The 26,560-nt window shown below is 39.5% G+C and overlaps 1 protein-coding gene across 1 annotated transcript in view; it reads right to left on the minus strand.

Moving 5' to 3' along the window:
* Positions 1-632: 632 nt before the first annotated feature.
* LOC128695239 (voltage-gated inwardly rectifying potassium channel KCNH2-like) overlaps positions 633-26,560 on the minus strand; it is a 611,454-nt gene continuing 585,526 nt past the window's right edge. Inside the window, exons 8-9 of the mRNA XM_053785754.2 lie at positions 18,766-18,905; positions 633-909 (exon numbers count right to left, since the gene is read on the minus strand). Coding sequence (XP_053641729.1) covers positions 733-909; positions 18,766-18,905 — 317 coding nt within the window. The 3' untranslated portion in view covers positions 633-732. The remainder of the gene's footprint in view (positions 910-18,765; positions 18,906-26,560) is intronic.

Genomic DNA, 26,560 nt, shown 5'->3' on the forward strand with positions numbered 1-26,560 from the left:
CAGAACACATGTACATGTATTTACCTACTGAACATGTGTACATGTAACTGTTAAACACGTGTTTATGTATCTAGTGAGTGTGCCCAAACACTAAAAGTTTATTTTAGTATAAACTATTTCTTAGACTTTTAATGTGTACATATGACCAATCACATCAATACCTTGGTTACGAAACAAATTCTCATTAGCTTATCAATGTGTTTTGTTATGTAATGTATATCAGCGCCCAAGCTTTAAACATCTCGTTGGGTCACCGAGGTCTTAGGGTTTATAATGCAAGCGAAAACCAGCTATACTTACTTCAAATAAGTAAATGTTAAAACCAAAGGCTAAATACACAAGGCTTGATATACTGCAAGAAATACACGGAAGGCTGAAGCACGATCATCACGAGAAGGGTGTCAGCACAGCCTACATATGAAATAAGTTATATCTTAGCTCACAGCTCTTATTTACAAGACCAGAATACAACATATTAACTCTAAATCTCTGAAACTCTGGACACAGTGCTATACAAATTCTTCAGAAACGCAGACTAGGTAATATTCCTGTGAACCGTTGTAGTTGAAGTTTCATTATGCGTCCCCTACCCACCATGTAAGCAGTAATTAAAATATCAAGAGAGCGTGTTTCGCATGTTTCGCGGTCCTGTTTTTATTCTTGTGTTCCCCAGATTGATGATGAGAGTCTGGCTAGTAACCTTACCTGAAGACGAGTCTGACATCTGCAGCATCATGAAAAGAGGAACATTTGACCTGAGGATGAAAGTGACATCTGCGATTTCCTGAAAGAAGATACATCAAAGAGGGTACTCACCACCTGGCCGACGTGGGCGACCTTGTCAATCTTCTGGTGACCCTTGGCATTTGGGAAGAGACCCTTGGCAGCATTAGGGTCTTGGAATGAGAACTGGGGGAGCACAAGATATTCAGTATTAGTTAATATCTAAATTTTCAGTTTAGGAGCCATCATTATTAAAAAAAAATATAAAGTGGCCAATTTAAACTATATACATGTGTTTCTTCAGAATGGTAAAAATGTATTAACCCGATTTTTATTAAAATAAAACTATCAAGAGGAACTATTATATAGGGATAAAAAAGCTCCGTAACCTTACTTCTTTCACCAGTCAACTTCTTAATAATGTAAGTGTACACTTACTCTCTTCTTTACACTCGTATTAACAGTAATATCCACTCACCGTTCACTTCACATATATTAAAATTATTCACTAATTGTTCACGTTACACTCTTTTACAAAGAAACTGTCTGTTCTGCTCTCAAAACAAAACAATTTTGTATTTATTATTTGCAATGCGCTCATAACACAAATCATTCACGTACTGCTAATATCTCACTTACAAATCAATTTCAATCGCATTCAAAGAAAAATGAAATTCTTATTCAGCTTGTACTGTATTAATGAAAGTAAAAAGTTACTGTTGACTGTATTAACGAAAGTATAAAGTTACTGTTGACTGAATTAACGAAAATAAAAAGTTACTGTTGACTGTATTAACGAAAGTAAAAAGTTACTGTTGACTGTATTAACGAAAGTATAAAGTTACTGTTGACTGTATTAACGAAAGTAAAAAGTTACTGTTGACTGTATTAACGAAAGTATAAAGTTACTGTTGACTGTATTAACGAAAGTATAAAGTTGCTGTTGACTGTATTAACGAAAGTATAAAGTTACTGTTGACTGTATTAACGAAAGTATAAAGTTACTGTTGACTGTATTAACGAAAGTATAAAGTTACTGTTGACTGTATTAACGAAAGTATAAAATTACTGTTGACTGTATTAACGAAAGTATAAAGTTACTGTTGACTGTATTAACGAAAGTATAAAGTTACTGTTGACTGTATTAACGAAAGTATAAAGTTACTGTTGACTGTATTAACGAAAGCATAAAGTTACTGTTGACTGTATTAACGAAAGTATAAATTTACTGTTGACTGTATTAACGAAAGTATAAAGTTACTGTTGACTGTATTAACGAAAGTATAAAGTTACTGTTGACTGTATTAACGAAAGTATAAAGTTACTGTTGACTGTATTAACGAAAGTATAAAGTTACTGTTGGCTGTATTAACGAAAGTATAAAGTTACTGTTGACTGTATTAACGAAAGTATAAAGCTACTGTTGACTGCATTAACGAAAGTATAAAGTTACTGTTGACTGTATTAACGAAAGTATAAAGTTACTGTTGACTGTATTAACGAAAGTATAAAGTTACTGTTGACTGTATTAACGAAAGTATAAAGTTACTGTTGACTGTATTAACGAAAGTATAAAGTTACTGTTGACTGTATTAACGAAAGTATAAAGTTACTGTTGGCTGTATTAACGAAAGTATAAAGTTACTGTTGACTGTATTAACGAAAGTATAAAGTTACTGTTGACTGTATTAACGAAAGTATAAAGTTACTGTTGACTGTATTAACGAAAGTATAAAGTTACTGTTGACTGTATTAACGAAAGTATAAAGTTACTGTTGACTGTATTAACGAAAGTATAAAGTTACTGTTGACTGTATTAACAAAAGTATAAAGTTACTGTTGGCTGTATTAACGAAAGTATAAAGTTACTGTTGACTGTATTAACGAAAGTATAAAGTTACTGTTGACTGTATTAACGAAAGTATAAAGTTACTGTTGACTGTATTAACGAAAGTATAAAGTTACTGTTGACTGTATTAACGAAAGTATAAAGTTACTGTTGACTGTATTAACGAAAGTATAAAGTTACTGTTGACTGTATTAACAAAAGTATAAAGTTACTGTTGGCTGTATTAACGAAAGTATGAAGTTAGTGTTGACTTAACACTAGTCTTCAACTAAGTATTCAGCTGATATTCATACACAAACTCATAAAAACAAGCATACGTTTTGTTCATGTATACTCTTCTATCAGCAGATATATGTATTAATATTTGATATAAACGCTTGCATTTGCAGAAATACGTTCTTAATTTACCCTGTGTAAAGTCTAAGAGAGTGAATTCAAGAGGATAGTAAAGGTGGCCTTCCTTCTCTGCGTTATTCAGTAAGAACCTTTAGAGAGGTGTCCTCTATGTTTCCCACGCAACAGTGTCTCACCGTGACGCCCCATACACAGCTTCCCATCACACCAGAATGATAACACAAATGGACTGGTCGTATCGCTTGGTATTCTCAGGCGTCAAACATCCCAGGAACAGTGCTAATTCTCTACGGGGAGCGTGTGTGACCGCTACGTCAGGTGTCAGCCACCAGGGGACCTAGTATCCTCCAACTCGACCTCTTTCGAGTCGAGTATAATGTCGTCACGAAAGGTCGGCACCATAGGTGGCACCTCACCTCACCTGCCAGCTGAGTATATTATCTAACACACAGCAAGGGAATATTATTTCCTCTTTGTTTTCTCTAATTTCCTTTCAACCTGTATATAATACTTTGAAGTACTTCACGTCATATGGAATAATCTCAAACACACACATTATACACACATCTATTTTCTTCATAAATACGTCGGTGATCTAGAATAACATCTATCTGTTTTAGTAAACACACTCACATAATATATATCTCCAGATATTAATTGTTATCAACTGTGGGAAAGTATAATCTCACTATTTGGCCAGAACTGACTCACCCACCGCCATCTTATGAAAAGTCAGAGAGTGTAATCTATATTGTAGCTCAAGAAACTATCTCAACAACAGAGAAATGATAGCAATGTTACAGCCCAGGAAACTCTGTCTACAACAGAGCAATGACGGCAATGCTGTAGCACAGGAAACTTTCTGGACATAGTTTAAAAGCACTGTAAGAAGATTCTCATTTTGATGCAGAACGACAGACAGATGAAATATAAGTCTATCAGGAGCGAAGAAAAGCTTTTAGGAATATTAAGGAGAGTTTTGAGGTTGACATTAAGAGATACAATGTGCGTGACGACAACAGTCTGCTATTATTGTCTCTGGGAAACACTGCAAGATGAACAAGCTACTACTACTACTGCTGCTGCTGCTGCTGCTGTTGATGCAGCTGCTGCAGCAGTGTGTGTTGAAAAACATGCAACAACGTGTGTCGCGAAACTCGTTACACATTATTATTTTTAATAGGGTAAAAAAGCGCTCGGGTAATGGCAGTTAATCAGGTGTGATCCGATGAAGAAGAGCTTAACTACAATTCCTCGGATCAAGAGCCTCTCACCAGCATCAAGGCATCTACACCTTGAAGTGGACTACTAGGTTCCCTTATTTTGGGAAGTATCCAACCCCTTAAAGTGGGATACTAAGTTCCCTTATTTTGGGTAGTACCCAAACTCTCAAAGTGGGCTAATTAATTCCCTTATTTTGGGTATTAGCCAACTTCTTAAAGTGAGCTACTCAGTTCCCTTATTTTGGGTAGTGTCCAACTCCTTGAAGAGAAGAATTATCCGACTCCCTTATTTACGGTAACACTCGCCCCCTCGAGAAGCACTATGTAATTGCTTTATTTCTGGTCTCCACCCTGACACAGGAGCGATGGGAGACCAGAATCTTCACAATGGGTACATGAGAGAGGCGGTCACTACTTTTATGGTGTCTGGTCAACGAGTGCGAGGGTCGTTAAGCTTGTCAAACGGGCACTTGGCATGGTTACACTGCCATCAAGTTCACTCCCTTCCACGCCCGACCCCTCATCCAATATTCCCTAGAGTGTGGGCAAGCAATTGTGACCCGTGCGGCGATGGGTGGTACAGGCGGTTATTACGTGGTGGGGCGTCGTGAGGATCATGCAGACACTACGAGGGGTAATAGACTGGTCAGAGACTGATGAATGAATGAATGAATGAATGAATATGTATATATATGTGTGTGTGTTGTGGTATTTGGATCTCGTTACAAAATTCACCTCCATTATCTGAATCAAGAGACTCTGTAGTACTTTGTCTGCTGATAAATTGTTTTTTAAATAATTTAGCTACTGCCTCTGCAGTTTTATCTGCAATATGTACTAACTCACAGTATCGTGTGAAGTGACCAACCATCACACATAAATACTTATTACCTTGGAAGAGAACGCTGGAAATTGGTCAACATGTCAATTGATAGTCCATGGTTTCCTGGCAGTACGATAAACCTGAATAGGGTTAGAATCTCCAACATTACCTTTGTGTTCCATGCATATTTTACATTTCTTTACATACCCCGAAATATCGCTTGTCATACAAGGCCAAAAATATTTCAACCTAGCTTGTTTAACAGAATGATCCGTGTGAGGGGTGGCCAACACCTGGTACATCGTGAACTAGCTGCAGGGCTACAGGCGCTAGTGACTCTGGAATACCTAACTGATGCACTCTTCGGCTAGGGGTATTAAGCTCAGCTGCTCGGTAAATCAAATCTTGGTTCATGATAAATTCACTGATAAGAGCTAGTAGTTTCACACATTTCGATCTTCCTTCATCAAGAATGGAATTACACCAGACCATGTGATATTTGTTGCTTGAAAAATTTTAACATCCTCTGCACTAAATAGAGGACCAACTATTACTGCACTAATGTGGCATGATAAGGCATGATCACATTCGTCTTGCCAGGAAAGTGTATAAAGGCTGAATTGAAGTCTTGTATGGTCAAGGATTATCTTGCTAATCGTCCAGTAGGCTGTTTATTCTGGAACAAGGGAATCAGTGGAGCATGATCTGTCCAGACATGGGCTGGGTACTGTTAGACATCTCAGAAGTGTTTTAAAGCCTAAACAATACCCAATGCTTCTTGTTCAGTTAAAGAATAAGTTCGTTCAGACTTGGTTAAGACTCGACTAGCAAATGCAATTGAGTTATACCTGCTGTCAGGCTTTTGCGCTGGTACGGCATCTATGCCGATGGCGCTAGCATCTGATGTCATGTAGAAAGGCATTTTAAAATTCGAAAATTTTAACACAGGAGCAAAAATTAGCTTATTTTTCAGTGTCTGAAATGTTCTTTCTTGACAGACGGTCCAACAGAAAGGAGCAGCTTTCTTAAGCATTTCAGTTAAAGATTATACAAGAAAAATTTTCAGTAAAGCTCTGTAGAAATCTGCTAAGCCCACAAATGATCTTATGGCATCAGCAGTTTTTGGTGTTTACCTGGAGTTTACCTGGAGAGAGTTCCGGGGGTCAACGCCCCCGCGGCCCGGTCTGTGACCAGGCCTCCTGGTGGATCAGAGCCTGATCAACCAGGCTGTTGCTGCTGGCTGCACGCAAACCAACGTACGAGCCACAGCCCGGCTGGTCAGGAACCGACTTTAGGTGCTTGTCCAGTGCCAGCTTGAAGACTGCCAGGGGTCTGTTGGTAATCCCCCTTATGTATGCTGAGAGGCAGTTGAACAGTCTCGGGCCCCTGACACTTATTGTATGGTCTCTTAACGTTCTAGTGACACCCCTACTTTTCATTGGGGGGATGTTGCATCGTCTGCCAAGTCTTTTGCTTTCGTAGTGAGTGATTTTCGTGTGCAAGTTCGGTACTAGTCCCTCTAGGATTTTCCAGGTGTATATAATCATGTATCTCTCCCGCCTGCGTTCCAGGGAATACAGGTTTAGGAACCTCAAGCGCTCCCAGTAATTGAGGTGTTTTATCTCCGTTATGCGCGCCGTGAAGGTTCTCTGTACATTTTCTAGGTCAGCAATTTCACCTGCCTTGAAAGGTGCTGTTAGTGTGCAGCAATATTCCAGCCTAGATAGAACAAGTGACTTGAAGAGTGTCATCATGGGCTTGGCATCCCTAGTTTTGAAGGTTCTCATTATCCATCCTGTCATTTTTCTAGCAGATGCGATTGATACAATGTTATGGTCCTTGAAGGTGAAATCCTCCGACATGATCACTCCCAGGTCTTTGACGTTGGTGTTTCGCTCTATTTTGTGGTCAGAATTTGTTTTGTACTCTGATGAAGATTTAATTTCCTCGTGTTTACCATATCTGAGTAATTGAAATTTCTCATCGTTGAACTTCATATTGTTTTCTGCAGCCCACTGAAAGATTTGGTTGATGTCCGCCTGGAGCCTTGCAGTGTCTGCAATGGAAGACACTGTCATGCAGATTCGGGTGTCATCTGCAAAGGAAGACACCGTGCTGTGGCTGACATCCTTGTCTATGTCGGATATGAGGATAAGGAACAAGATGGGAGCGAGTACTGTGCCTTGTGGAACAGAGCTTTTCACCGTAGCTGCCTCGGACTTTACTCTGTTGACGACTACTCTCTGTGTTCTGTTAGTGAGGAAATTATAGATCCATCGACCGACTTTTCCTGTTATTCCTTTAGCACGCATTTTGTGCGCTATTACGCCATGGTCACACTTGTCGAAGGCTTTTGCAAAGTCTGTATATATTACATCTGCATTCTTTTTGTCTTCTAGTGCATTTAGGACCTTGTCGTAGTGATCCAATAGTTGAGACAGACAGGAGCGACCTGTTCTAAACCCATGTTGCCCTGGGTTGTGTAACTGATGGGTTTCTAGATGGGTGGTGATCTTGCTTCTTAGGACCCTTTCAAAGATTTTTATGATATGGGATGTGAGTGCTATTGGTCTGTAGTTCTTTGCTGTTGCTTTACTGCCCCCTTTGTGGAGTGGGGCTATGTCTGTTGTTTTTAGTAACTGTGGGACGACCCCCGTGTCCATGCTCCCTCTCCATAGGATGGAAAAGGCTCGTGATAGGGGCTTCTTGCAGTTCTTGATGAACACGGAGTTCCATGAGTCTGGCCCTGGGGCAGAGTGCATGGGCATGTCATTTATCGCCTGTTCGAAGTCATTTGGCGTCAGGATAACATCAGATAGGCTTGTGTTAACCAAATTCTGTGGCTCTCTCATAAAAAAATAATTTTGATCTTCGACTCTCAGTCTGGTTAGCGGCTTGCTAAAAACTGAGTCATACTGGGACTTGAGTAGCTCACTCATTTCCTTGCTGTCATCTGTGTAGGACCCATCTTGTTTAAGTAGGGGCCCAATACTGGACGTTGTTCTCGACTTTGATTTGGCATAGGAGAAGAAATACTTTGAGTTTCTTTCGATTTCATTTATGGCTTTTAGTTCTTCCCGCGATTCCTGACTCCTATAAGATTCCTTTAGCTTAAGTTCGATGCTTGCTATTTCTCTGACCACTGTCTCCCTACGCATTTCAGATATATTGACCTCTTTTAGCCGCTCTGTTATTCTTTTCCGTCGCCTGTAAAGGGAGCGCCTGTCTCTTTCTATTTTACATCTACTCCTCCTTTTTCTTAGAGGAATAAGCCTTGTGCATACATCGAGTGCCACCAAGTTAATCTGTTCTAGGCATAAGTTGGGGTCTGTGTTGCTTAGTATATCTTCCCGGCTTATATCGGTTAGGACTTGGTTTACTTGGTCCCACTTTATGTTTTTTGTTATTGAAGTTGAATTTGGTGAATGCTCCCTCGTGACTAGTCTCATTATGTCGGTCTGGGGCTCCACGCATACATGTCTGAACCTCAATTATGTTGTGATCTGAGTATATTGTTTTTGATATGGTGATATTTCTTATCAGATCATCATTGTTAGTGAAGATGAGGTCTAGTGTATTCTCCAGTCTAGTAGGCTCTATTATTTGCTGGTTTAAATTGAATTTTGTGCAGAGATTTAAAAGCTCGTGTGAGTGTGAGTTTTCATCAGAGCTGCCTCCTGGTGTTATTACTGCAACAATATTATTTGCTATATTCCTCCATTTTAGGTGCCTTAAGTTGAAATCCCCCAGGAGCAAGATGTTGGGTGCAGGAGCTGGAAGATTTTCCAGACAGTGGTCAATTTTTAACAGCTGTTCCTGGAATTGCTGGGATGTTGCATCTGGAGGCTTGTAGACTACCACAATGACTAGGTTTTGGTTCTCGACCTTTACTGCTAAAACTTCCACTACATCATTTGAGGCATTAAGCAGTTCTGTGCAAACAAGTGACTCTGCAATGTACAGGCCAACCCCCCCCCCTTTTGCCTGTTCACTCTGTCACATCTGTATAGGTTGTAACCTGGGATCCATATTTCGTTGTCCAAGTGATCCTTTATGTGGGTCTCAGTGAAAGCCGCGAACATTGCCTTTGCCTCTGCAAGCAGTCCACGGATGAAAGGTATTTTGTTGTTTGCTGCTGGCTTTAGACCCTGTATATTTGCAAAGAAGAATGTCATCGGACTGGTGGTATTGTTGGTACTGGGGGGGGGATTTTTTTCCGGCATTAGTATCTGTATCTGTTTGTTTGGAGTGGAGGCCATCGACTGTGGTTCCACTCCAGGAATGACTGGATTTGGTGTACGATTTCTGCCATTTTCTGCCAGCTTTTTTTCCTTCATGGCACTTAAAAACCTCTCCCTCTTGAGTGGCTGTGGCTACCCAGGTTTTCCCATGGCCTGGATGTTTTGTATCTTTTTGTCCCCTTTAGATGGTGTGCCTGGCAATTTAAGTTATAGCACAGTCTTTCCTGTACTGAAGAGGTACACAGTTCAGGGTGAAAAAGCTTACAGGAAGGGAGTTTGCATTTTCCTGTTGTCATATGGGCATGGCATTTTCTAGGGTGGTCATAGTTGCACGTCCCGTCTGTTTTTCCAGATTTCCCATGTCTGCAGATACCAAGTGCATAGTACGTGCACAGGCTTGGTTTCCGTTTGCCTTGGGTTTCTGTGACTGTATTCCCTGTTGGTGCATGTTTCCCTGTCTTATTCCTATCCTCCCTAGCACCAACAATGGAGCTCCCACCAGTTGTTTTTGGTAATATATCCTCACTATTGCTAGTGGAGTCCTCTTGTTTGCTATTTCCTGTTGTATTTCTAGTTTGCAATATTGGTTTTATCTTATCTTTGACTACACTTGTTTCCCTACTACGGCTCCTGTCCCCTATGAGGTCATTTATATGTATTCCTTCCTGCGTATAATTCCCGACTACCTGGACAAAATCTCCAGCTTCACCATTACTGTCTCCCAGGACAGCACCTCCAGCTTCACCATTACTGTCTCCCAGGACAGCACCTCCAGCTTCACCATTACTGTCTCCCAGGACAGCACCTCTAGCTTCACCATTACTGTCTCCTAGGACAGCACTATCAGCCCCACATTTACTGACTACCAGGACATCACCTCCAGCCTTACAGTTTCTGACTACATGGCCAGTATCAAGGGCAGTACCATTCAGCCCACACTTTTTATGTTCCCATCTGTTGTAGAAAGCTTTAAAGTTGTCTATGAAAGCAGCTTTGATGTTATCCTCTTTTAATACCCTTTTAATACCCCTTTTAATACCCTTGTGTAGGAAAATTTTGCCCAGTAGTTAATGTACATTGGTTAGTAGCAATCTCTAGGAGTGATTTGTCATGTAAGGAACTGATATATAGGGAGATTCATCTTCAGACTGGCTTCTTTAAGCTTACCAAGTACCAAATTTAGTTTCTTGAGATGCATTTCCACATCTGACATGGCTTCTAAAAATATTTGTCATTAGCCTCGAAAATGTAATAGGGAAGGAGCGTAATCCAAATGCTATTTGAGGAAATGTTAATGACCTGTAGGGTAGAAAAGGCTGTTAGCTCTTGCCTGTCCTCATGGAGAGGGACTTAACAAAACCCCTGTAACAAGTCTAAGGTACAAAAAACTTTATTATCTCCTATACTTCATAAGTCACCGAGAACAGTAAGTGGAAAACGATCTGGAATTGTCTGGCATTTAGCTTCCTGAAATCAATCACCGGGTGCCAAGTACCGTTTTTCTTGGGTACTAAAATCATTGGTGCATTCCAGGATGAATTGATATGTGTGATGATGGTGTCACTGTGACAATTTGGTTGATTAACTCTTCAGCTAAAGCACCATGAAAATGTGGTAATCTGTACACAAGTACGTAAATAGGTCTAGTACTAGACACAAGTTTAATATGGTGTAATATTAAATTTGTTAAACCCATCTTCTCACCTGGTAGTGCTATAGCTCATGTAAGTTTCTTTAACATCTGCTAAAGACTTGTGACTTCGCCTGGGGAGTCAGTTGGAGAGAAGCATTTTTCTTCTACTGGTGGGAAAGACGTACTCTCGTCATGTATCACGGCTTAGAAATGTTAGGGTCACTGATGTTGACTTCCAGCTCAAAAGCCCCTTTCTTATACACGGAGCATAGCCGGTAGTAAAGATGCAAGCACCTGGCTGAACGGATACACGTAGGATACAGTGGCAGACAGACTTGTTCAATAAAACCCAGTGCTGAGTAGTTGTGTATCACTTCACTGCACCACTTGATCTGAACCTCAAGCTTCACAGCACGTGTGTGAGAGAGAGAGAAAGAGAGAAAGAGAGAACGAGAGAGAGAGAGAGAGAGCGGGGGAGGGAAGAAGGAAGTTATCCAGAATTACAACACAAGAAAAATGGAGTAGTATTTTACCTGCTGTAAATGGAGGAGTCATAGGCATTCCTTGGAACTTTTCCAGGGAAGGGGAGAGAAAGCCAGGGTTTCCAGGGGGTAAGGGCAAGGGGATAGACAAGCCATCAATAAGGTATGTTTTTCATTAAAATAGGCATGATCCAATAGAAAGGGGGAGCAGCCCCCTCATGCACCTACCCCTCCACCAGTAGACGCTTATTGCAGGTGTATATGTATGTATATAATGATATATAAACAGTAACTTGTAAAGTGAGTGGGAATGCAGTGTTGCACAAAATAAGCGCACTTGTTTAACATAATATAATGTGAACCTGCCCAAAATGCAAACTGAAGATAGCAGCAGCATCATCACCATGACAGCCAGACTGAAGGTAGCGGCAGCATCACCATGACAACCAGACCGAAGGTAGCAGCAGCATCACCATGACAACCAGACCGAAGGTAGTAGCAGCATCACCATGACAACCAGACCGAAGGTAGTAGCAGCATCACCATGACAACCAGACCGAAGGTAGTAGCAGCATCACCATGACAACCAGATCGAAGGTAGTAGCAGCATCACCATGACAACCAGACCGAAGGTAGCAGCAGCATCACAATGACAACCAGACCGAAGGTAGTAGCAGCATCACCATGACAACCAGACCGAAGGTAGTAGCAGCATCACCATGACAACCAGACCGAAGGTAGCAGCAGCATCACCATGACAACGAGACTGAAGGTAGCAGCAGCATTACCACGACAACCAGACTGATAACAGCATCACCATGACAACCAGACTGATAGGAACATCACCATGACAAACTGATGGGAGTATCACCATGGTAACTAGACTGAAAGGAGCATCACCATGACAACCAGGCTGAAAGAAACATCACCATGACAACCAGCTGAAGATTGCGTCACCATAACAACCAACTGAAGGTTGCGTCACCATGACAACCAGTTGAGGGTTGCGTCACCATGACAACGAGACTGAGGATGCTGCTGCTGCTTCCCTTCGATCTCAACTTTAAGTAGAAGTGATCACCAACAGCCTGGATGATCAGAGACTGGGCCATAATTAGAGGACGAAGGATTCCAAGTCCAGAAGTACTCCTTGCGTTGAATGACCCACACGCGTTTAGCGCTTCATGAAATTATTCTAAATTACCCTCATAAAAACTTGAACTCATTGTTCATTTTACCTACGACACTTACTAGGTGTTCACTGTATGATCTATGTGTTCACTATGATCTATGTGTTCACTATGATCTATGTGTTCACTATGATCTATGTGTTCACTATGATCTATGTGTTCACTATGATCTATGTGTTCACTATGATCTATGTGTTCACTATGATCTATGTGTTCACTCTGATCTATGTGTTCACTATGATCTATGTGTTCACTCTGATCTATGTGTTCACTCTGATCTATGTGTTCACTCTGATCTATGTGTTCACTATGATCTATGTGTTCACTATGATCTATGTGTTCACTCTGATCTATGTGTTCACTCTGATCTACGTGTTCACTCTGATCTATGTGTTCACTATGATCCATGTGTTCACTGTATGATCTATGTGTTCGCTCTATGACTTATGTGTTCACTCAATGATCTATGTGTTCACTGAATGATCTATGTGGTCACTCGATCTATGTGTTCACTCAATGATCTATGTGTTCACTCAATGATCTAAGTGTTCACTCGATCTATGTGTTCACTCAATGATCTATGTGTTCACTCGATCTATGTGTTCACTCAATGATCTAAGTGTTCACTCGATCTATGTGTTCACTCAATGATCTGTGTTCACTCGATCTATGTGTTCACTGAATGATCTATGTGTTCACTCGATCTATGTGTTCACTGAATGATCTATGTGTTCACTGAATGATCTATGTGTTCGCTCTATGATCTGTGTTCACTGAATGATCTATGTGGTCACTCGATCTATGTGTTCACTCAATGATCTATGTGTTCACTCGATCTATGTGTTCACTGAATGATCTATGTGTTCACTCAATGATTTATGTGTTCGCTCTATGATCTATGTGTTCAATGAATGATCTACGTGTTCACTCTATGATCTGTGCTCACTGAATGATCTATGTGTTCACTCAATGATCTATGTGTTCACTCGATCTATGTGTTCACTGAATGATCTATGTGTTCGCTCTATGATCTGTGTTCACTGAATGATCTACGTGTTCACTCTATGATCTGTGCTCACTGAATGATCTATGTGTTCACTCGATCTATGTGTTCACTCAATGATCTATGTGTTCACTCGATCTATGTGTTCACTCAATGATCTATGTGTTCGCTCTATGATCTGTGTTCAATGAATGATCTATGTGTTCACTCGATCTATGTGTTCACTCTATGATCTATGTGTTCACTCGATCTATATGTTCACTCTGTGATGTGTTCACTCAATGATCTATGTGTTCACTCGATCTATGTGTTCACTCGATCTATGTGTTCACTCTATGATCAATGTGTTCACTATGAACTATGTGTTCACTATGAACTATGTGTTCACTATGATCTATGTGTTCACTATGAACTGTGTTCACTATGAACTATGTGTTCACTATGAACTATGTATTCACTATGATCTATGTGTTCACTATGATCTATGTGTTCACTATGAACTATGTGTTCACTATGAACTATATGCTCACTACGCACTATGTGTTCCCTATGAACTATGTGTTCACTATGAACTATGTGCTCACTATGAACTATATGTTCACTATGAACTATGTGTTCACTATGAACTATGTGTTCACTATGAACTATATGTTCACTATGATCTGTGTTCACTATGAACTATGTGTTCACTATGAACTATATGTTCACTACGAACTATGTGTTCCCTATGAACTATGTGCTCACTATGATCTATGTGTTCACTCTGAACTATATGTTCACTATGATCTATGTGCTCACTATGATCTATGTGTTCACTATGAACTATGTGTTCACTGTGAACTATATGTTCATTATGATCTATGTGTTCACTATGAACTATGTGTTCACTATGAACTATGTGTTCACTGTGAACTATATGTTCACTATGATCTGTGTTCACTATGAACTATGTGTTCACTATGATCTATGTGTTCACTATGAACTATGTGTTCACTATGAACTGTGTTCACTGTGAACTATATGTTCACTATGATCTATGTGTTCACTATGAACTATGTGTTCACTATGAACTATGTGTTCACTATGAACTATGTGTTCACTGTGAACTATATGTTCATTATGATCCATGTGTTCATTATGAACTATGTTTTCACTATGATCTATGTGTTCACTATGAACTATGTGTTCACTATGAACTATGTGTTCACTGTGAACTATATGTTTACTATGATCTATGTGTTCACTAAGAACTATGTGTTCACTATGAACTATGTATTCACTATGAACTATATGTTCACTATGATCTATGTGTTCACTATGAACTATGTGTTCACTATGAACTATGTGTTCACTATGAACTATGTGTTCACTATGAACTATGTGTTCACTATGATCTATGTGTTCACTATGAACTATGTGTTCACTATGATCTATGTGTTCACTATGATCTATGTGTTCACTATGATCTATGTGTTCACTATGAACTATGTGTTCACTATGATCTATGTGTTCACTATGAACTATGTGCTCACTATGATCTATGTGTTCACTATGAACTATGTGTTCACTATGATCTATGTGTTCACTATGAACTATGTGTTCACTATGATCTGTGTTCACTATGAACTATGTGTTCACTATGAACTATGTGTTCACTATGAACTATGTGTTCACTATGATCTATGTGTTCACTATGAACTATGTGTTCACTATGAACTATGTGTTCACTATGAACTATGTGTTCACTATGAACTATGTGTTCACTATGAACTATGTGTTCACTATGAACTATGTGTTCACTATGAACTATGTGTTCACTATGATCTATGTGTTCACTATGAACTATGTGTTCACTATGATCTATGTGTTCACTATGAACTATGTGTTCACTATGAACTATGTGTTCACTATGATCTGTGTTCACTATGAACTATGTGTTCACTATGATCTGTGTGTTCACTATGAACTATGTGTTCACTATGAACTATGTGTTCACTATGATCTATGTGTTCACTATGAACTATGTGTTCACTATGAACTATGTGTTCACTATGATCTATGTGTTCACTATGAACTATGTGTTCACTATGAACTATGTGTTCACTACGATCTGTGTTCACTATGAACTATGTGTTCACTATGATCTATGTGTTCACTATGAACTATGTGTTCACTATGAACTATGTGTTCACTATGAACTATGTGTTCACTATGAACTGTGTTCACTATGATCTATGTGTTCACTATGAACTGTGTTCACTATGAACTATGTGTTCACTATGAACTATGTGTTCACTATGAACTGTGTTCACTATGATCTATGTGTTCACTATGAACTATGTGTTCACTATGATCTATGTGTTCACTATGAACTATGTGTTCACTATGAACTATGTGTTCACTACGATCTGTGTTCACTATGAACTATGTGTTCACTATGATCTATGTGTTCACTATGAACTATGTGTTCACTATGAACTATGTGTTCACTATGAACTATGTGTTCACTATGAACTGTGTTCACTATGATCTATGTGTTCACTATGAACTATGTGTTCACTATGAACTATGTGTTCACTATGAACTGTGTTCACTATGATCTATGTGTTCACTATGAACTATGTGTTCACTATGAACTATGTGTTCACTATGATCTATGTGTTCACTATGAACTGTGTTCACTATGATCTATGTGTTCACTATGAACTATGTGTTCACTATGATCTGTGTTCACTATGAACTATGTGTTCACTATGAACTATGTGTTCACTATGAACTATGTGTTCACTATGATCTATGTGTTCACTATGAACTATGTGTTCACTATGAACTATGTGTTCACTATGAACTATGTGTTCACTATGAACTATGTGTTCACTATGAACTATGTGTTCACTATGAACTATGTGTTCACTATGAACTATGTGTTCACTATGATCTATGTGTTCACTATGAACTATGTGTTCACTATGATCTATGTGTTCACTATGAACTATGTGTTCACTATGAACTATGTGTTCACTATGATCTGTGTTCACTATGAACTATGTGTTCACTATGATCTGTGTGTTCACTATGAACTATGTGTTCACTATGAACTATGTGTTCACTATGATCTATGTGTTCACTATGAACTATGTGTTCACTATGAACTATGTGTTCACTATGATCTATGTGTTCACTATGAACTATGTGTTCACTATGAACTATGTGTTCACTACGATCTGTGTTCACTATGAACTATGTGTTCACTATGATCTATGTGTTCACTATGAACTATGTGTTCACTATGAACTATGTGTTCACTATGAACTATGTGTTCACTATGAACTGTGTTCACTATGATCTATGTGTTCACTATGAACTGTGTTCACTATGAACTATGTGTTCACTATGAACTATGTGTTCACTATGAACTGTGTTCACTATGATCTATGTGTTCACTATGAACTATGTGTTCACTATGATCTATGTGTTCACTATGAACTATGTGTTCACTATGAACTATGTGTTCACTACGATCTGTGTTCACTATGAACTATGTGTTCACTATGATCTATGTGTTCACTATGAACTATGTGTTCACTATGAACTATGTGTTCACTATGAACTATGTGTTCACTATGAACTGTGTTCACTATGATCTATGTGTTCACTATGAACTATGTGTTCACTATGAACTATGTGTTCACTATGAACTGTGTTCACTATGATCTATGTGTTCACTATGAACTATGTGTTCACTATGAACTATGTGTTCACTATGATCTATGTGTTCACTATGAACTGTGTTCACTATGATCTATGTGTTCACTATGAACTATGTGTTCACTATGAACTATGTGTTCACTATGATCTGTGTTCACTATGAACTATGTGTTCACTATGAACTATGTGTTTACTATGATCTATGTGTTCACTATGAACTATGTGTTCACTCTATGATCTATATTGAAAAAAAAAATCTTGCAGTAATAATTTACTCTGGTTGTTTCATTTCACTATTGCTTCATCCTCGTTATAACAATTTGTTCCACGAGTAAATAATTCCACGTTAAGATTTATTTAAACCAACGGCCAATAAAATTGCAATTATACAATTAATCCTACAAAATAATATACCATGAAGGTATAGTAATGTCTATTTTGCAGGGAAATGTGACCAGCTGCTAGTCGAGCAGAAATTCCATTACCGTTGAATCAAATGGATTTAATTACCTGGACGTCACTTTTTGTGGCATTTTTATCAATATCAGTTGGTAATGGAGCTCAACACGAGGCTGAGGCACTGACAAGTGCAGAACTTTCATCTTCCCAATGTCACTTTAGAAATATGCAAATGTTTTTATTGGTTTGTTTACAGACTTGTCCATTATCTTATTCACACACAAAAAAGTCTGTCCTTGTGTTTACGTTCTTTATTTTTTACGATTTTTCAATTGGGCTGTTGACTCACAGATTTATTAATTAATCAACCTCATGACCAACAGACATTTCCTGCTAATAATGTTGTGTCTGCGTTGCGAAAATAACACTGAAAAATTATTCAGATAGTTACAGATGTAATAATGAAAGTTCTGTTCCCTCTGGTTCCTCACCCATCAGTCAGTAGCCAAGGACAGAGCATAATTTAACCATTATAATCTCACGCACGACCAAAAAAACTTCTTCAGCAGCTGTTCAAGGCAGTACATACTTGTAACCTGTAATTAGAGTTCCCTAATTAAAATGTGCCAAGGATGTATCTTGTCCATGTTACATGTATTGTTCACAAACTTATCTTGATATTACACATCAAGAAAAGCGGCCAGTTGTTGTCTTGTTGACCTACCTGAACCTACGTTCCCATACATTTTTACTCTCATGCACAAACTGGCTCATGAGACCACAAATTAGCAATAGCGATCAAAATCGCCTAATCAGTGAGTACACATACATAAAGAAATCGCTATAAAACGCATGATTAGTTATGAAAATATAGTACCGTTAAAAACTTACAGAATAAAATACATATAAGCTTTCCTATGCTTTCATATATTTTCAGAGGAACTACAAAGAAGGTCCAAGGAACACACATTTTGTTCTTATTGTGGTATTTATCATATACATACAGACACACAGTATCATATTTATTGGACTACCTCATCACCGCTCTACCAGTGAATTGAACAATAATGATCACCTTAATTGTCTTGCCTTAAGAAAATAACTGTGGTACCACACACGTGCTCTACACATTCTCACCTTGTGCTTGATGCCTTCAGCTGTCAGGTTACTGAGTGAGGGACTCTTACGATCCCTACCCATCAGTCTGGTGCGGTACCTCGAGAGGTCAGACTCAGACGAAGCGTTGGGGAACGGCTTCAAGATATTGTTGCGGGCGGCTGCAGCCAAGACGAACAAGAGCTTTGTTAGTTAAGAAAGCAGGAAGAGACTGCTGTAAAGTATAGCGGAAGAGATACTTCATACTTTAATAACAAATACAGTGTTTTATAAAAATAATTCAAAATACAGGATTATAATTAGTTACAGCATTTTTTGTCAAAGTTTCTTAGGACAACGGAAAACGTTGCTAAGTGCGCAAATGTGCACACATTTATGTATGTATATAATACAGATATTTATTTCAATGTGAATGTTTGTGTTATTCTGGCTTAATATCGAAGTCTAAAACCTTCGTAACATCCATTGGTAATCTTCACCAAAATCTCTCACTCACACTCACACTCACACTCACACTCACACTCACACACACACACACACACATACACACACACATACACACTGACGACACTGGAGGACAGGAGGGATAGGGGGGACATGATAACAACATATAAAATACTGAGAAGAACTGACATGGGTGAAACGGAGACAGGATGTTTCAGAAACGGGACACAGGAACAACGGATCACAACTGTAGTTTGAATACTCAGATCAGTCACAGGGATGTTAAGAAGTATTTCTTCAGTCATAGTGTTGTCAGAAAGGATCAATATATAGCTTTAAGAAGAGGTATGATAAAGCTCATGGAGAAGGGAGAGAGTGGACCTAATAGCGACCAGTGAAGAGGCGGGGCCAGGTGTTATGACTCGACCCGTGCAATCACAATTAAGTGAGTACACATATGAAAGACCCTTTGGACCGAGTGATCAAGAAGTTCTGAGTTTCGAATATAATGTTAAAAGTGGAGAGGGAAGCAGCATGTGTAAGATGGGAGAAGCCAAACTACAAAAGAGGGGACTACGCAGGCATGAGAAATTTCCTGCATGAGGAACAATGGGAAAGAGAAATGGTGGGGAAAACAGTAAATGAAATGATGGCATACGTGACAACAAAATGCAAGTAGGGGGAGGTGAAATTCGTACCCAAGGGAAACAGAAACAACGGGAAGACCAGAACGAGCCCTTGGTTAACCGAAAAGTGTACAAAGGAGAAAACGAAGTGTGCTTAAGAATGGAAAAAGTATAGAAGACAAAGGACCCATGAAAATATGATGCATGGATAAGAAGGGAGGCCCGTCGGCAATGCAAGAATGACATAGCATCGAAAGCCAAATCTGACCCAAAGCTGTTGTACAGCCACATCAGGAAAATAACAGTCAAGGACCAGGTAATCAGGCTGAAGAAGGAAGGAGAAGAGATCAAAAGAAACGACCAAGAAAAATGAAAAGAGTTCAATATGAGATTTCAGGAAGTATTTTCAGTGGAGACAGAAAGGACTCCAGCAAACCGGGATGGTAGGGTACACCATCAAGTGATGGACACGCTACACACAACCGTGGAGAAGGTGAAGATGCTGCTAAGTGAGCTACGTATCTCAAAGGCAGTGGGACCGGACAACACCTGTCCGTGGATCCTGAGAGAGGGAGAAGAAGCACTGTGCATGCCACTAACAATAATCTTCAACACATCTATCAAAACAGGAGAACTACTTGAGGTGTGGAAGACAGAAAATGTAGTTCCAATCTTTAAGAAAGAAGATGGGACCAGTGTCACTGACATGTATAGTACACAAAGTCATGGAGAAGCTTATTGGGAAAAGACTGGTGGATCGCCTAGAAAGGATTAAGTTTATATGCGATAACCAGCAGGGTTTCAGGGAGGAAAAATCCTGTGTCACAAGCCTACTGGAGTTTCTCGACAAAGACAGAAATAAAAGAGGAGAGAGAAGGCTGGGTAGACTGCAATTCCTTGAACTACATGTAAGAAGGCTTTCGACTCTGTTCCACACAAGAGAATAGTGCAAAAGCTAGAGGCGCAGGCAGGAATAACAGGAAAGGCACTGCAATAGATTAGCGAATACCTGACAGGAAGGAAACAACGAGTGATGATACGCGAAGAGGTGCCAGAATGGGTGCGTGTGACTAGCAAGGTACCACAAGGGTCAGTCCTAGGGCCGGTGCTGTTTCTGGGATATGTGAATGATATGACGGAAGAAATAGATTTAGAGGGGTCCCTGTTTGCAGACGATGTGAAATTAATGCGGAGAATTCAAGTGGTTGAGGATCATGTAGGACTAGAAAGAGATTCGGACTGGCTGCAAGCGTGGTCCAACAATTGGTTCCTGGAGTTTAGCCCCACCAAGTGCAAAATCATGAAGACTGGGGAAGGTCACCGAAGATCGCATACAGAGTACAGGCTAGGAGGCCAAAGACTGCAAACCTCACTCAAGGAAAAGGATCTTGGGGTGAAAAGAATATCGAGCACATCTCCTGAGGCACACATCAGCCAATTAACTGTTGCAGTATATGGGCGCCTGGCAAACCTAAGAACAGCGTTTCGACAACTAAGAAAGGAATCATTCAAGACTCTGTAGACCGTGGAGCCTTCACCTGGTCGAGCACCTCAAGAAATTAGAGAACGTGCAAAGATTTGCAATAAGACTAGTCCCGGAGCTAAGGGGTATGTCCTACGAGGAGAGGTTAAGGGAAATCAACCTGACGACACTGGAGGACAGGAAGGATAGGGGAGACATGATAACAGCATGTAAAATATTGAGAGTAATTGACAAGGTGGATAGGGACATGATGTTTCAGAGTTGGGACACAGTAACAAGGGCTAACAACTGGAAGTTGAAAACTCTGATGAGTCACAGGGATGTTAGGAAGTATTTCTTCAGTCACAGAGTTCTCAGGAAGTGGAACAATCTGGAGAGTGATGTAGTGGAGGCAGGATCCATACACAATTTTAAGAAGAGATACGATAAAACTCTTGCAGCAGAGAGAGAGAGAGTGGACCTAGTAGCGACCAGCGAAGACGCCGTGACTCGACCCCCTGCAACTACAAATGAGTACACATACACACATTATTAATAAAAGTCATAAATATTGTTAAAATAATATCTCACGAACTTCAATATATCTTTTTCTTAGTTTCTTTTAATCTGAAAATGTCATATGCTGCTGAGACAATTATTTTGTCTTCTTAGTAGAGAACATTCGTGTCTCCACTCTCTCTCTCTCTCTCTCTCTCCCACTCTCTCTCCGGTACTGTATTTTCTCCCTTAAAGTAGAGAATCATGTCTTCCCTTTGGAGGAGATTTCAATATTATTTTTGTTTCTTATTGGAAAAAAAGAAAGATGTTTCTCTTGTTTCCAAGAAGAAGCAAATTTTGCACTTTTGGGGTCCGGTATCTCCTTTCTCTTCATCAAATTCACACACACACATACAATATATATATATATATATATATATATATATATATATATATATATATATATATATATATATATATATATATATATATATAGATAGATAGATAGATAGATAGATAGATAGATAGATATAGATAGATAGATAGATAGATAGATATATAGATAGATAGATAGATAGATAGATAGATAGATAGTTAGATAGATAGTATTTTTCTAAAACCGAGAAAGAAAATGACACATTGAAGAAATGCAATTAAGATCGTTTGTGATTTATTTCCACTGACCTTCAGAAGCAATCACATTAACACACTAATTCTGGCCGCTCCACACATCCTGAGTAACAACACTAAATGTTTATGAAGAGCAGATACCTTTGTCAATGTTTAACTTATTGCAATGGTATACTGCAGTTAACTAAATTGTAAATATGATATTTGTTTGAAAAATAACTTCACATAGGTACCACATGTTTGAAAGATAAAGAGCACATAGATACCACACATGTGAAAGACAAATGCACATAGGACATAAAAAGAGGGAGAAGACAAGGGAGTATAACCAAGCACTGTTAATATCCACTTAAATACATGCATCGTCTTAAAGACTTAAAAAAGGTCAGCATGTACATTGTTCTAAGCCCAGTCACCCACACACCCTGTAATATATATATATAAATATATACATACATACATACATATATATATATATATATATATATATATATATATATATATATGTGTGTGTGTGTGTGTGTGTGTGTGTGTGTGTGTGTGTGTGTGTGTGTGTGTGTGTGTGTGTGTGTGTGCAAGACAAGACACGGAGGGCACGGGGAGGTGGAAATCTTTAGCTCAAATACTTTCACACTTCTCAGTGCATCATCAGGAGCTGTGCAATGCTCCTGATGATGCACCAAAGGTTGGTGCCAACCCCGCGCCACCACCACCATCCCCCTTCCCCCAATATGAGGTAGGAGGGTTTTGAGATGTCAAGCATTATAAAATTAGAAGATATAATAGCCAGTCCCAAGTTTTTTCTAGCCGCTTAGAACATGTCATGTGACTTGAGAAGAGAAAATACGTTTCTCAGTGGATACTATATATATTGATAGTTATTATTCTGCGTAACCTTCTTAATTAATGAAAGAAAGGAAATGAATGTGCTCTTTGTCAGTTTAAATGTCCTGCTCTGAGGTACGAGAGTGTTTCCAGGGATACACAGAAGTAACTCTTTTTATTTCCTAAATATTGTCTACAATTCTTCTCAGTATCGATTAACATGCCGTACTTGGGAATCTTCTATACCATTTCGATAATATTTCTGTGATCTAAATTTCTGTTTCTAATATCCTTTAACCACACTACCTATGTTATCACGTAATCTTGTGTACTTGTCAATGTATGGTTCAATAACAGATAGACGCGTGTTATAAGCACTCACAACTGTCATGCTACGTCAGCTGTGAATGGTTATAAAACGTGTCTAGCTGTTATTGTACCATTCATTGACAGGTACACAAAATTACGTGATAACATAGGTAGTGGGGTTAAAAGATATTAGAGGCAGAAATTTGGATCATAGAAATATCTAAATGGTATAGAAGATTCCCAAATAAGGCATATTAATCAATACTGATAAGAATGGTAGACAATATTTAGGATAATATAAAGAGATACTTCTGAGTACCCTTGGGAACATTCGAGTATCCCAGACTAAGACATTTAAACGGAGAAAGAGCACATTCATATACTTACTTTTATTAATTAAAAAGGCTACACAGAATAATAGCTATCCATACTTATAGTATCCACTGAGAAACGTATTTTCTCTTCTCAAGTCCCATGACCTGTTCTAAGCGGCTAGAAAAAACTTAGGACTGGCTATTATATCTTCTAATTTCATAATGCTTGACATCTCAAAGCCCTCGTACTCCATATATGGGGGAGGGGGGTGGTGGTGGTGCGGGGTTGGTACCAACCGTTGGCCCACATACTGAGAGAGGCTGCGGGAGGTGACAGACCCACACTGGCTACTCTGAGAAAACTTCCCCTCACTCCTTCAGTTGCGGCCTTGCAACACTGCATAGCCCCTGATGACGCACTGAGAAGTATGAAAGTACTTGAGCTAAAGATGTCCACCCCTGTGGCTTGACTTGCATAGTTAAGATCGCCTGTCTGCGATTGTTTGCAATGTATATATATATATATATATATATATATATATATATATATATATATATATATATATATATATATATATATATATATATATATATATTATATATATATATATATATAATATATACATACATATATATATATATATATATATATATATATATATAAAAGTGACTGAGAGTGTTACTAGTGCTTAAGTGTAAAAAAAATTATTATAGTTTAGTTAGAGGGCATGTGGGGACCCGGGTGACATGTTTAGAATGACTGGCTGGCCAGTGGTGCAGAATGACTGACTGGCCAGTAGTATAGAATGACTGGCTGGCCAGTGGTATAGAATGACTGGCTGGCCAGTGGTATAGAATGACTGGCTGGCCAGTGGTATAGAATGACTGACTGGCCAGTGGTCGGTAGCTGTGACACCCTGGAGAACACCCCACACTATATGTGTGGAGAAATATACCAGTCAACAAGCAGGGAAGGTTCATTGTACTTGTGAGACAGTAGGCAGAAGGAAGAGAAGGGGTATTCAGGTAAAATGGAAGAGTTGGTGATGAAAATAAAAGTGGAGATGACAGTGCAAAGTTAGAGGGATGATAAAGAGAGAAAACGGAGGAATACAGATGTGAAGACAAGAAGCATATACGGTAAACTCAAAGGAGGAATAACGTCAGGCGGGTAGAGGGTGCAGCTGCAAGAGTTTAGCAGGAGATTGGTGGAATTAAAGAGGCCTGTGGAGCTCTGAAGACATTAGAGAGGATCAAGAGGCTTTAAAATAAAGAAAAGCTCAACATAACTGCAGAGAGAGTTAAAAGTATTAAAAAGGTTTGAAAGAAAAACAACGCTTCACAAGGATCATGTTAGATTTAGGGAGTTTAAAATGACAAAGAAACAGGTTTAGAGAACCAAGAGGCAGATTACAATTATGTATAAAAAACTAAACTCACAAGAGACAACGAAATCGTAAGAACCAAAGAAAAAGTAACCAGCAAATCCCTACAACGAAAAGGAACTGAGAAAGCTGTTAGCAAGCCTATTATATAGGTTGGTGGGGGATTTGGGCAGGCGGTGTCGGGGGTGAGGATAGCAGTGTGGGAGGTGTGGATAGGCAGTGTGGGAGGTGTGGGTAGGCAGTATGGGAGGTGTGGGTAGGCAGTGTGGGGGGTGTGGGTAGGCAGTATTGGAGGTGTGGGTAGGCAGTATGGGAGGTTTGGGTAGGCAGTGTGGGAGGTGTGGGTTGGCAATGTGGGAGGTGAGGGGTAGCCGGGTGGGACGTTAGAAGTACGAGGGTTGGAGGTGAGGGGAAACTGTTTTATGTTCTATGGCTATCGTAAGGTTTAGGAAAGACAAGAACACACAGTATCATACAGAGAGAACATGTGGTAAGGGAGGACCCAATATATTTTTGTGTGAGTCTATCCATTTTCCATAATACCCATTTTCTGTGTATTGTACAGATAACATCTGCACTGGCTAATGCAGAGGGAACTTTTCACTGATGTTAAACCAAAACAATTGGTGAACTATACAGATGAATATTTTGTTGTCACATAAGAAACGTGAAAAATGAGAAAATTCCAATAACCGTGGAAAGTTCCAGAACACTGAATAAGTACCGACTGAATATCTGTTATAATTATAACTATAATTTTTAAATGGGTGGATAGATAGGCCAGTGGAAGGCCTCGGTCAGATGACCAAAAGCTCCAAATGCAGGTCATCATACGACTAAGATTCGCGTCAGGAAAAACTTTTCCTGTTTCCTGACAAGCCTTACCTAACCTACCTTGAGGGTCTTCCGGGGGTCAACGCCCCCGTGCCCCATTCCTTGACCACGTCTCCCTGTGGACCAGGGCCTGATCAACAAGGGCTGTTACTGCTGGCCGCACGTAGTCCAACGTACGAACCACAGCCCGGCTGATCGGGTACTGACTTTAGGTATCTGTCCAGCTCCCTCTTGAAGGTAGCCAGGGGTCTATTTGTAATCCCCCTTACGCCTGGTGGGAGGCTGCAGAACAGTCTTGGGTCCCGTACACTTATTGTGTTTTCTCTTAGTGTATTTATGGCACCCCTGCCTTTCACTAGGGGCATATTGCACCGTCTGCCCAGTCATTTGTTTTCGTAGTGAGTGATTTCTGTGTTGAGATTTGGGACTTGTCCCTCTAGGATTTTCCAGTTGTAGATTACGATGCATCTCTCTCGCCTGCGTTCCAGT

The sequence above is a fragment of the Cherax quadricarinatus genome, chromosome 14 (assembly GCF_038502225.1).
Source record: "Cherax quadricarinatus isolate ZL_2023a chromosome 14, ASM3850222v1, whole genome shotgun sequence".
Classification (NCBI taxonomy): domain Eukaryota; kingdom Metazoa; phylum Arthropoda; class Malacostraca; order Decapoda; family Parastacidae; genus Cherax; species Cherax quadricarinatus.